The 13,309-nt window shown below is 52.7% G+C and overlaps 1 protein-coding gene across 1 annotated transcript in view; it reads left to right on the forward strand.

Annotated features, from left to right (window-relative positions):
* Positions 1-426: 426 nt before the first annotated feature.
* The window catches only part of SPNS3 (SPNS lysolipid transporter 3, sphingosine-1-phosphate (putative)), a 55,663-nt gene continuing 42,780 nt past the window's right edge, over positions 427-13,309 (forward strand). The window contains exons 1-4 of the mRNA XM_054459327.2: positions 427-616; positions 6,181-6,246; positions 11,901-12,037; positions 12,922-13,073. Coding sequence (XP_054315302.2) covers positions 427-616; positions 6,181-6,246; positions 11,901-12,037; positions 12,922-13,073 — 545 coding nt within the window. The remainder of the gene's footprint in view (positions 617-6,180; positions 6,247-11,900; positions 12,038-12,921; positions 13,074-13,309) is intronic.

Below are 13,309 nucleotides of genomic sequence, written 5' to 3' on the forward strand. Positions count from 1 at the left end.
ACGCCCAGCCTTCCTCATTTGCCCCAGTTTCAACGCGTTGGTTCACAGTCCCGTACGGGCAGCTAGACCATCTCACAGCAAGCAGCACTCTGGGAGGCCCGTCTCATTTCCTGCCCTGGAAGCTTCCCTTCCTCACTGCAGCCACTGCAGCTGCAGGCTGGATCAAGGGGACCACAGAGTTGTCCAGTCCCCCAGGGTGGGGGTGCCAGGAGCCCTTCTCCTCCGTAACAGGTCTCAGAGGCTGACAATGGGGAAATCGCACTGGTGAGCCTGCCGTGGGCTCAGGAGGAACCTGTGATAAGATGCCCAACAGTTAGGGCAGCTGCTTTGAGGTTTGAAGCCTGGGAGCCCACAGGAAGTGACTTGGTGCTGAGCTGATGTTGCTTCGTCCCGGCGCCGGTCTCAGGCCAGGAGCTGCAGGCTGGCATGGCTGGGGGGATGTCAGCGGAGTGCCCTGAGCCTGGGCCGCAGGGCCAGTCCCCAGGGCCAGGCAGGCAGTGTCCCCCTCCCATCACGCCCGCCTCCTGGAGCCTGCCCCGGTGGAGGGCCTACGTGGCTGCCGCCGTGCTCTGCTACATCAACCTCCTGAACTACATGAACTGGTTCATCATCGCAGGTGAGGAGGGGACGGCCACCCTGGGCAGTACCTGCTGCTCGGCCCGCCAGCCAGGGGCTGCAGATCCACGGTGACCTTCCAGCCATCACCCATCTTTCTGCTCCTGGGCCCGTCTCTGGTGTTCTCACCTCTGGAGGTGGTTTTCAGCTGTGCCCGAATCGGGGAGGACCAACTGATGTTCCCAATCCAGCCTCAACTAAGAAGGGACACAGGCTGGGCATGATGGCTCCCGCTTGTAATTCCAGCACTTTGGGAGGCTGAGGCAGGAAGATTGCTTGAGCCCAGCAATCTTGGGCAACCACCTGGACAACATAGTGAGACTCTGTCTCTATTTATTTATTTATTTTTTTGAGACAGAGTCTCGCTCTGTCGCCCAGGCTGGAGTGTAGTTGTGCAATCTCAGCTCACTGCAAACTCCGTCTCCCGGGTTCAAGTGATTCTCCTGCCTCAGCCTCCCGAGTAGCTGGGATTACAGGCATGCACCACCACGTCTGGCTAATTTTTGTATTTTGAGTAGAGGACTAGGGACGGGGTTTTCCCATGTTAGTCAGGCTGGTCTCGAACTCCTGACCTCAGGTGATCCGCCCACCTCAGCCTCCCAAAGTGCTGGGATTACAGGTGTGAGCCACCGCGCCCGGCCTTTTTTTTTTTCTTGAGACGGAGTCTCACTCTGTTGCCCAGGCTGGAGTGCAGTGGCGCAATCTTGGCTCACTGCAACTTCTGCCTCCCGGGTTCAAGCGATTCCTATCTCTGCCTCCTGAGTAGCTGTGACTACAGGTGCATGCCACCATGCCAGGCTAGTTTTTGTATTTTTAGTAGAGACGGGGTTTTGCCATGTATGCCAGGCTGTCTCGAACTCCAGACCTCAGGTGATCCGCCTGCCTCGGCCTCCCACAGTGCTGGGATTATAGGCATGAGCCACCGCACCCAGCCGAGACTCTGTCTCTATTTAAAAAATTAAAAATATTTTAGGGCTGGGTGCGGTGGCTCAGGCCTGTAATCCCAGCACTGTGGGAGGCCAAGATGGGCAGATCACTTGAAGTGAGGAGTTTGTGACCAGCCTGGGCAACATGGTGAAACCCCGTCTCTACTAAAACTACAAAAATTAGCTGAGCATGGTAGCGGGCACCTGTAATCTCAGCTACTGGGGAGGCTGAAGCAGAGAATTGCTTGAACCTGGGAGGTGGATGTTGCAGTGAGCCAAGATCCCACCATTGCACTCCAGTCTGGGCGACAGAGCAAGGCTCTGTCTCAAAAAAAATAAAAAAATAAAAACAAATAAATAAATATTTTTAAAAATTAAGAGAGGGCACAGTAGGGGTGGGGCCAGAGACATAGTGAGGGGTGGGTGGGTGAGGACAGCAGGGAGGACTTCCAGGCAGAGGCCTCGAGGTTCTGGGTGGAGGACAGGATAGACTGGGCCAGGCAAGAATAGCTTCTGCTGGCTGTGTTTCTAGGACAACAGGCTGCTCGCAAACATCCTGCCTGCCTTCTTGCAGGCCTCAGGGCTCAACCTGCTTCTGTCTTCTGTCACTCATTCACTCACTCACTCATTCATTCATTCAAGACTGATCAGGGGCCAGGCGCGGTGGCTCACGCCTGTAATCCCAGCACTTTGGGAGGCGGAGGTGGGTGGATCACCTGAGGTTAGGAATTTGAGACCAGCCTGGCCGACGTGGTGAAACCCCGTCTCTACTAAAAACATAAAAATTAGCCGGGTGTGGTGGCAGGCGCCTGTAATCCCAGCTACTCGGGAGGCTGAGGCAGGACAATCGCTTGAACCTGGGAGGCAGAGGTTGCAGTGAGCTGAGATCATGCCACTGCACTCCAGCCTGGGCGACAGAGCGAGACTCTGTCTCAAACAACAACAACAACAATAACAACAACAGCTGATTGAGGCTCCACTTGCTCTTCTCTTCTTGTCATGCATTCATTCACTCACTCATTCATTCAAGACCGGCTGAGCACTAACTGTGGGCAGGACCCCCTGGTGGCTGCCGCGAACCCAGGGAGGAAATCGGACTTGTAGTTCCTGAACTCAGGAACGACCATCTCATGGGGCAGAGATAGAGGCTGGTTGATGGCAATCCTGCGAGGCAGAGAGGTGCGGCCAGACAAGGGGGAGGCACAGGCTGGGCTGGGAGCTCAGGAGGGTGCCTGCAGCCGCCAGGCATCTCTGAGACATGGGCATCGGTCTGTCAGTTACCAGCTCAGCATGCCAGAGAGTGGCTGTGGAATCATGAAACTCTAGGGGCTGTAGAGCCATCCCCAGACCTGGTTATCGTCTTTGAGCAGCTCAGAGGTCAGGAGCTTCTCTTCCTCACTTGAGGTCAGGAGTTCGAGACCAGCCTGGGTAACATAGAAAAACCTTGTCTCTACAAAAAATTTAAAAAATTAGCCAGGGACAGTGATGTCTTCAGCCTCTCGAGAGGCTGAAGCGGGAGGATTGCTTGAGGCTGCAGTGAGCCCTCTAGCCTGAGTGACAGAGCAAGATCTTATCTCAAACCCCTAAAGACAAAAAGCCAAAACAAAGCAAAACAAAATACACAAAACAAACCCCAAAGGGGTGTATGGGGTGAGAGCAGAGCTTCTTGGGTGCCAGACTGGGAGCTTGGACTTTCTGCCTTGGGCAATGGGGAGCCATATAATTGGATTTGAGGCCCTGATGGAGGCAAAATGAGCCAGGGAGTCAGTTCAGAGGCTGCTGTAGTGGATCAGGCCAAAGCTAAGGAGGTACCTGAGTTGGAGTATGGGCCGAGGGCGCACAAAGGCGGGAAGGAGCAAGAGGTGAATGGGAGCCAGGAATCACCAGTGCGGAGCTCCCTGAACCCAGGAGCCTGGGGACCCGCTATCTCTGCCGCTAGCCCTGGAGGTCCCTGGCTGGGCCCTAAGACCCTGAGTCTTGCCTGTCCAGGTCCCTTCCCCATCAGCACTTCCTCTGTATGTGCAAGAAAGGGGGCCGTGGTTACTGTGGGGATAGAGACCTGGAGAAGTGAAACTGTGCTGAGCATCTGGGAACTGGTGGGGGTAAACAGCTAAAATGTTCTTGCAGGAAACAGCTCTTATGGCGCCAGGGTGGTAGACTACAGGTAACAGCAAGGCTGGGTGCGTGCTTGGCTCTGAGTTGCCTCTAGAGCACCATGGGGCTGGGAGGAGTCCAGGAGGAGATAAAACAAGGGAATGAGTCCTCATTCCTGAAAATGCAAGATGGGCACAATTTGGAGCATTTTCATTTAGCTATTTATTTTGCTTACCCGTGTTGTCTACTTTTTTTCTTTCCAATGACTGTCTTCTTTGTGTATTTAAAATAATAAAAGGGGGACTTTGAGAGGCCGGGGCAGGTGGATCACCTGAGGTCAGGAGTTCGAGACCAGCCTGGCCAACATGGTGAAACCCAGTCTCTACTAAAAATACAAAAATTAGCCAGGCGTGATGGCGGATACCTGTAATCCCAGCTACTCAGGAGGCTGAGGCAGGAGAATTGCCTGAACCCATGAGGCAGAGGTTGCAGTGAGCTGAGATCGCATCATTGCACTTCAGCCTGGATGAGAGATTCAGTCTCATAAAAAGAAATAAAATTAAATTGAAAAAACATAAAATATTAAAAGGGGGAAAAGACATACCAGTTTGTATGCCAGGTTGTGGTGGCAACTGGGGACAAATTAAATGTCTAAACAAAGATTCCTTTTTTTTTTTTTTTTGGAGATGGAGTCTCACTCTGTCGCCCGGGGCTGGAGTGCAGTGGCACGATCTCAGCTCACTGCAACCTCCACCTCCCAGGTTCAAGCGATTCTCCTGCCTCAGCCTCCTGAGTAGCTGGGACTACAGGGCTGTGCCACCACACCTGGCTAATTTTTTGTATTTTTTAGTAGAGATGGGATTTCACTGTGTTAGCCACGATGGTCTTGATCTCCTGACCTCAAGATCTGCCGGCCTCGGCCTCCCAAAGTGCTGGGATTACAGGCGTGAGCCACCGCGCCCTGCCCTAAACAGATTTCTTGCTTTGCTCCTCTGATCCCTTGATCTTCATGTGCATGGGGCAGGTCTTGGAGGTGCGCACGCAGGGCTTTCTTGGTGTGGGTGTTTCTGCGGGGAACCGCTTGGGGACTTCTGCTCCCTTCTGTGGTTCTGGGTGTGCGGACAGGCTGCCTCTGGCTGAGATTTGAGCCCCAGCTCCCCCAGCTTCAGACAGGCAATCTTGGGCTGCTAGAGCCTCTGTTTCCTCATCTGTAGAATGGGGGCAATGAGAGTCCCCCCCTTTTAGGATTACAACTGCGAGTGTACAGCTCAGGGCCTGGCTGTCAGTCACCTCTTGACTCATGAAAGTGATGATTGTTCTTCATAATAATGACAGGGCCAGAGCCGCAGGGCTGACATGAGCAGGTGCTGCAGACCTGGACCCTTTCTGAGACACCACCAAGAGGCTATCAGGAAACAGACCCTCGTGTTTGGAAGATCCACTTTCTCTCTCTGCATTAGGCTGGGTGCCCACTGCTGTGCCTCTGGAAGAACAGGCTTGTGTGTGCCCATGTGTGCAAGCCAAGACACATTCGTCTTTGTATGTACATGTTCATTTATGCATGTCCAGTGTTTGTGCACGAGTGAGGCCGCTGTGCTGCACAGCTCCAGGGACTTCCGTTTACACAGCGGCCTAAGTAAAGGGCTGTGCACTGCGCAGCGACAGGGGGCTGCCACCCCTCTGACTGCAGCGTGGATGGCAGCCCAGAGCCTGTGCATACGCGGGCAGGCCTCTGGATGTGTCTTTATGGGTACATCTCACTGCACATGTGTCTGTGTGTCTGGGTGTATGAGGCTGGGTGTACATGTCTGTGAGTGTGAGTTCCTCTGTGTGTGTGTGTGTGTGTGTGTGTGTATTTGTGCCTCTGCAGGTGTGTTTCTCTGGGTATGCCTGTTTGTATCTATTTATATCTGTGTTCCCACATGAAGAGGAGGGAAGGAGCCCTGTGGTTGCGTGCTTGTGTGGCGGTGTGTGTGTGTGTATGTCTGTGCCTTTGGGATGCTTGTTTCTTTCTTTCTTTTTTTTTTTTTTGAGACGGAGCTTTGCTCTTGTTGCCCAGGCTGGAGTGCAATAGCGCGATCTTGGCTCACTGCAACCTCCACTTCCCAGGCTCAAGCGATTCTCCTGCCTCAGCTTCCCGAGTGGCTGGGATTACAGGCGCCCGCACCACATCCGGCCAATTTTGTATTTTTAGTAGAGACAGGGTTTCACCACGTTGACTATGGCTGGTCTCGAACTCCTGACCTCAGGTGATCTGCCCGCCTTGGCCTCCCAAAGTGCTGAGATTACAGGCGTGAGCAACCACGCCCGGCCAAGGGATGCTTGTTTCTTTGAGTGTTTGAAATGCACACGTTTCTCTGTGTGCCTGCTCTTGTGTGTGTGGTTGTACACATGTGTGGGAGAGAGGGGGAGAGAACAGTGGGCTTGGGTGCCATGCCCTGTGCTATGCTGGTCAGCTGTGGCCCTGTGCCAAACCTGGAGCAGCTGCCTTTACAGGCCAGGAGGGCTACCTCCCGTTTCCTGAGCACGGTCCCACTGTCTGCAGGAGTGCTGCTGGATATACAGGAGGTTTTCCAGATCAGTGACAACCATGCTGGTTTGCTTCAGACTGGTAAGGAGGAGCCCTGGCTCTGGAGCCGGGGCCCTGGGTTCATGCTGGGGTGGGCTGTTTCTGTGGGTCATGTTCTATGCCCAGCTCCAGCCCCACTGGGTCCCCTGGCACAGAGGGTGGGTGGGGTGTGGGCCTGAGGGACAGTCTAGGCAGGAGCAGGAGAGAGCCCAGGCTGGAACAGCCGCGGTAGTTTGAGTGTAGGGTGCCGCAGGAGAGCAGGGGGAGGTGGGGATGGGAGAGGTCCCCGAGCCTCAGGTCCTGGCTGTGGAGCTGGTCATTCCTTCCCTTCGTGTTGGTGAGGCTCAGCTGTGCAGCAGAGGCTTGCTGGGGTTTGAGAAATCCTGATGTGTGCTTTCCTCTCACAGACCTGAACAATCTGACTACTGGGACACACAAAGTCCAACAGACAGACACAGACACAGACACATCCGCCCGCATGGGCTCAGTTGGACTCTGGGCCCGCAGAGAGCCTGACACCCAGCAGCAGGGAGCAGCCACACATCCCATCACAACATCAGAGAGGTTGGGGTCATGAGGCATTAGCTTTTCCCTTGTGGGTGCCTGGATGGTGACACACACCCATAGTGTGCATATCCACACACCCACATGTGCACACACATGGTCACAACACGTGATATGCCTGTGCACACACCCAGGCTGTAACCAGCAGGCACCGAGGGTCCTCACAGTCCATCACCTCAGGGCTTTAGAACATGGCTCTCAAACTGGAGTACAGGGATCCCTGGGGATACACAGTCACTTTCCAGGGGCTACATGAACACAGAGAGTTTTGAGAGACTGATTTATTTCTAGATCCTCAAGCCTGTATGTTTTTTTCCTAAAATGACCTGCCTGAGGGGGAGCCTGTGGTCGGCCTGTGGTTCTCCTTCCTTTCCTTCTGTTGTACAATTCCCTGTCTACCACGGTAAGCAGAAAGGGACTCCTCTGCGCATTCTGGATGTGCAGCTCCTGGGTGTAAAAACCTCCGGGGTATCAAACAGAGGCCCCCGCGTGGATGCTCAGCTTCTCCCGGGGGGACCTTGGGAGCAAAGCAGAGAGCATCAAGAGAACCGTGCTGGGGAGATTTGCCCCAGGCCACAAGCACAGGCAAGGAGCCAAGCCTTATCTAGCTGTTCCTGTGCGCAGTGTCTGCTATTTATCTACAAATTAGAATTCAAAGTGAGATAGCGGTTTCAGGGATGCATGTCAACACATTTGTTTCAATGAAAGAAAATGAAGCCAACATTTTTCTTATAATCAGTTTGACTGTCTAATTGCTTTGGCAAAAGAGGACAGGCATTATTACTTAGATTCTGCTGTAGACATTTCCCATAAACTGAATAAACTCGACCCTGTAGCTCCAAGAGTTTGGATGAAAATACAGTTAAAAAAAATACACAACAACGCTGGAAATCCCATCCTTGGCAACGATTCAAACTTGGGATAAGAACATTTTAATGTTAGCTGAAAATGTGTGGAGGAGTACATAGTTCTAGAAACTTCTTTAAGAGTGAGATGAGAGCCGGGTGCAGTGGCTCACGCCTGTAATCCCAGCTGTTAGGGAGGCAGAGGCGGGAGAATAGCTTGAGCCCAGGAGTTCGAGACCTGCTTGGGCAATATGGTGAGACCCCATTCTCCACAGAAAGGAGAAAAAAAAAGACAAAAGAGTTACGTGAGCAAGAGTTAGAAGATCATGGCTTTAGAACATGCATGGTTTCCAATTGCCCCTCAATCTTGTGGCCAAGAGGCAGCAGCTGATGCTGATCTTCCAGCCATATCTGTAGCCAAAGTGAGATCATCTTGGTTCAACACCCACAACCTTCTCGATTAAATAGATAATGGTGGTTTAGTCAACATTTCCCTTCACTGGTTCTTTTTTTTTTTCCTTTTTTTCTTGAGATGGAGTTTTGCTCTTATTGCCCAGTTTGGAGTGCAATGGCATGATCTCGGCTCACTGCAACCTCTGACTCCTGGGTTCAAGTGATTCTCCTGCCTCAGCATCCCAAGTAGCTGGGATTACAGGCACCTGCCATCATGCCAGGCCAATTTTTGTATTTTTAGTAGAGATGGTGGGGGTTGGGGGCGGGGGGGTCTCACCATGTTGGCCAGGCTGGTTTCGAACTCCTGACCTCAGGTGGTCCACCAGCCTTGCCCTCCCAAAGTGTTGAGATTACAGGCGTGAGCCACCCCACTGGCCAGTATCATAGTATGGTTCTTACCATAGTGGTCAAGATTATTACTACAAGTCCTGGGCTACGGAGGGAGAAGTGTGTGCGTGCATGTGTGTGTGTGTGTGTGTGTGTGTGTGTGTGTGTGTGTGTTTGGGAGTAGGTGAAGAGAAGGATCATCTTTGCAGAAGCAGCTCAAAAATTTCATGGAAAGGACAATGGGCTTGGAGGCCTGATGACCAGGCTGGTCTCTGGTGGCCTCAGGTAAGTCTCTTTACCTTTTCCGGTTGCCATGCTATGGCCCTAGACCCAGCCTGTTGTCTGTCCACAGGGTTGCTGAGAAGAGGAAACTGATGACTGAGGGAGAGGGTGGTGAAGAGATACAGGGGTTGGGCTGTGTATGGTGGCTCACGCCTGTAATCCCAGCACTTTGGGAGGCTGAGGTGGGTGGATCACCTGAGGTCGGGAGTTTGAGACCAGCCTGGCCAACATGGTGAGACCTCGTCTCTACTAAAAATACAAAAATTAGCCAGGTATGGTGGCAGGTGCTTGTAATCCCAGCTACTTGGGAGGCTGAGGCAGGAGAATCACTTGAACCCAGAAGGCAGAGGTTGCAGTGAGCTGAGATTGTGCCACTCCACTCCAGACTGGGCCACAGAGCGAGACTGTCTCAAAAAAACAAAAAAAGAGAGAGGGGTGGAAGGTGAGAAGAGGCAGTGGTCAGGCTCCCTCCACCCACCCATGGGATAGAAAGGCTGCTGGAGTGAGTTCATTAATTAATAATATTTAAAACTAACACTGACTTGGCCCTTACCACATGTCAGGCACGATTCTAAGTGCTTTAAATATCAACTTATTTAATCTTCACAACAATCCCACCAGGCAGGTTTTACTATTATGTCCATTTTACAGATGGTGAAACTGAGGCTCAGAGAAGTTATGAGACTTGCTGAAGCTGGGATTTGAATCCAGGAAGTGTGCCTCCAGAGTCTGTCTTTTAACTCTGGGAGCATTCATTTCACCCACTATGTCACAGAAATGATTTGAATTAGGAGATGTTGGGAATGAGGAGTGTCTGTTTTCCCCTTGGGAAGGGCATCTGCAGGTTTAAGGCACTTAAAACAGCCTGCAAGTGATCCCTGCATGTGAGGAATATGGGGGGGGAAATATATATATATATATATATATATATGGTTGTTGTTTGTTGTTTTTTTTTTGAGACAGAGTCTCGCTGTGTCACACAGGCTGGAGTGCAGTGGCACAATCTTGGCTCACTGCAACCTCTGCCTCCCGGGTTCGAGCAATTCTCCTCCCTCAGCCTCCCCAGTAGCTGGGATTACAGGTGCCCGCCACCATGCTCGGCTAATTTCTGTATTTTTAGTAGAGATGGGATTTTACCATGTTGGCCCGGCTGGTTTCAAACTCCTGACCTCGGGTGATCCACCCGCCTTGGCCTCCCAAAGTGCTGGGATTACAGGCGTGAGCCACTGCGCCCAGCTGGGAAATAGTTTTACAACTCTTGGATAAAGAAGATATGCAGCCGGGCGCAGTGGCTCACGCCTGTAATCCTAGCACTTTGGGAGGCCGAGGCGGGTGGATCACGAGATCAGGAGATCGAGACCATCCTGGCTAACACAGTGAAACCCCGTCTCTACTAAAAATACAAAAAATTAGCCAGGCGTGGTGGCAGGCGCCTGTAGTCCCAGCTACTCGGGAGGCTGAGGCAGGAGAATGGCATGAATCTGGGAGGCGGAACTTGCAGTGAGCCAAGATCGCGCCACTGCATTCCAGCCTGGGCGACAGAGCGAGACTCCGTCTCAAAAAAAAAAAAAAAAAAGAAGATATGCATAAACAAGATGTGAAACAACAACTCTTGCCCCTCTGGAAGGTTAATAAATTTGACTACATCAAAACTAAACACTTCTGTATGATGGTGATTGAAATTATGCAATCAGTAATAATAATAACATTTATTGGACATTTACATGAAGCTATGCAGATAACTTTTATGTGCTTTATTTTACTTAATCCTCTCAGTAAACAAACGAAGGAATAGCACTGTTGATGAAAGGGGAACATGAAGAGTTAAGGAATCTACCCAAGGTCACATAGCTAGAAAGTGGCGAGCCAGGATTTAAACCCAGCCAACTTAGTCCCAGAAGTTGCGTTTTTAATTCTTAAAACAAACATAACAGACTATGGGAACTTATTTCCAAAACATATTAACAAACAACAGCCCAGTAGAAAAATGGACAGTGGGCCAGGCGTGGTGGCCCACGCCTGTAACCCCAGCACTTTAGGAGGCCGAGGTGGGTGGATCCCTTGAGCCCAGGAGTTCGAGACCAGCCTGGGCAAGATGGTGAAACCCCCATCTCTACAAAAACTACAAAAATTAGCCAGGTGTGGTGGTACGTGCCTGTAGTCTCAACTACTCTGGAGGCTGAGGTGGGAGGATGGCTTGAGGCCGGGAGGCAGAGGCTGCAGTGAGCTGAGATTGAACCACTGTGCTCCAGCCTGGGTGACAGAGTAAGACTTTGTCTCAAAAAGTAAAAGTATAAATGCAGCTGTGTCCAGGGAACATTTTACCTATGTAGGAAAACCAACTCTTTCCTGGCTTCCTGGAATCATCACTAGTTCACAGTCAATGTGCTTATTCTTTATTTATTTATTTATTTTTCCTTTTTTTTGAGACCAAGTCTTGCTCTGTTGCCCAGGCTGGAGTGCAGTGGCGTGATCTTGGCTCACTGCAACCTCCACCTCCCAGGTTCAAACGATTCTCGTGCCTCAGCCTCTCAAGTAGCTGGGAGTAGAGGCACCCACCATCACGCCTGGCTAATTTTTTTGTACTTTTTTTTTTAGTAGAGACGGGGTTTCACTATGTTGCCCAGGCTGGTCTTGAACTCCTGAGCTCAGGCAATCTGCCCGCCTCAGCCTCCCAAAGTGCTGGGATTACAGGCGTGAGCCACCGTGCCCGGCCCAATGTGCTCATTCTAAAGTGTCCTCATCTGCTGCTCGGAGTAGGCCCAGGCTGACTTCCCTCTTTCCCAGCTCCCTGTTGCCCCAGTAGGTGCAAGAATGAAAAATCAGACCTGTCCCCATATCCAGGCTCACAGGGGTCATGTGTGTTTGTAAAGCCAGGAAACTGGCATCTGCTCCATGCCTGACACTCCACATTCACTTCCCATCTCACCTTCACCATCCTGGGAGGGGATGGTGACCTCTCCAGTGTTGGGGTGACACTCAGAGCAAGTGGCAGAGCTGGGCTTTGGGTTTGGGGCCAGATTCAGGCCTCCACACTCTGGGCTGGCGCTGCATGTTGGCCACGCACTGTGAGGTTCACCTTATCTTTTCTTCCTCATACCCTGGGCCCGCTGCCAAGATGCCAGCTTGTGGCATCTGAGTCAGGCTCCTTCCCTGGGCCTGCTGGGCCGTCTGCCCTGCCACGGTCGTGGGGGGATCCAGGCTGCCCCTGTGTGTCTCCTCCAGTCTTCGTCAGCTGCCTGCTGCTGTCTGCACCTGTGTTTGGCTACCTGGGCGACCGACATAGCCGCAAGGCCACCATGAGCTTCGGGATCTTGCTGTGGTCAGGAGCTGGCCTCTCTAGCTCCTTCATCTCCCCCCGGGTAGGTGTCCATACCCCTGCCCAGGCCCCTGAGGCCCCTTCCCCACCTGCTTCTTCCCTGATCCAGCCCTGTCAGAGCTGCGTGGGGACACTTCTGCTCCATTCCCGGCTGTGACTGGATCAGGGATTGCACTGAGGGCTGGGAGAGGAGGTGAGAGCACAGTCTCCAGTCTCCAGCCTGAGTCTGCACAGGGCAGAGCTGGTGGACTTTTTTTTTTTTTTTTTTTTTTTTGGAGACAGAATTTCGCTCTTGTTGCCCAGGTTAGAGTGCAATGGCACGATCTCGACTCACTGCAAACTCTGCCTCCCGAGTTCAAGCGATTCTACTGTCAGCCTCCAGAGTAGCTGGGATACCAGGCGCGTGCCACCACGCCCAGCTAATTTTTGTATTTTTTAATAGAGACAGGGTTTCGCCACATGGGCCAGGCTGGTCTCAAACTCCCGACCTCAGGTGATCTGCCCGCCTCGGCCTCCCAAAGTGTTGGGATTACAGGCGTGAGCCAATGCGCCTGGCCAAGCTGGTGGACTTTCTTAACAGGAGGCCTCCTCTCTCCTACCTCTCACTGCCGCACCAGCTTCATTTCTGCCCGACTCTGCTGGGGGTGGGGCTGGGGGTAACAACTGCCGTCTTGGGGAATTGGCCTGGTTAACAATGGTGGGACCCAGAAAAAGGGCTCCCCTGGGCAGGGGGGCAGGTGGTGGCTGCAGGGGACACACGTGTGACTGTGGGAACCTGGAGTGGAGAGGTGTCTGTAGCCCCGATCCCCTCTCCCTACTCTGGGGTCCATGTCACGAGGTCCCCTTGGCTCCTCCGACAAACCCTCGGGTCCCTGGCCCTATGGGTGATTTCTGGAACTCACTGTGGTCTTGTGCCTGCTCGCCCAGTATTCTTGGCTCTTCTTCCTGTCCCGGGGCATCGTGGGCACTGGCTCGGCCAGCTACTCCACCATCGCGCCCACCGTCCTGGGCGACCTCTTCGTGAGGGACAAGCGCACCCGCGTGCTGGCCGTCTTCTACATCTTTATCCCCGTTGGAAGGTTGGTATCACCCATGGGTCCGCTTCCCCAGGTGGTAAACTCAGGTCCAAAGGAGTCAGAACAGGGGCTGGACGTGGGTAGGAGAGGTCAAACCAGGAGGGCTGGGATGTGAGTCCCAGTGCTACCCTCTTCCTCACCACGTGAGTCTGCCTCTCCGAGCCTCAGTTTCCTCATCTGTAGACGGGGGCAGTGACACCAGCTGATGGGCTGGGGGAGGAGTAGAGGTGATGAGGATG

This window comes from Pongo pygmaeus, chromosome 19, assembly GCF_028885625.2.
Source record: "Pongo pygmaeus isolate AG05252 chromosome 19, NHGRI_mPonPyg2-v2.0_pri, whole genome shotgun sequence".
Taxonomy (NCBI): domain Eukaryota; kingdom Metazoa; phylum Chordata; class Mammalia; order Primates; family Hominidae; genus Pongo; species Pongo pygmaeus.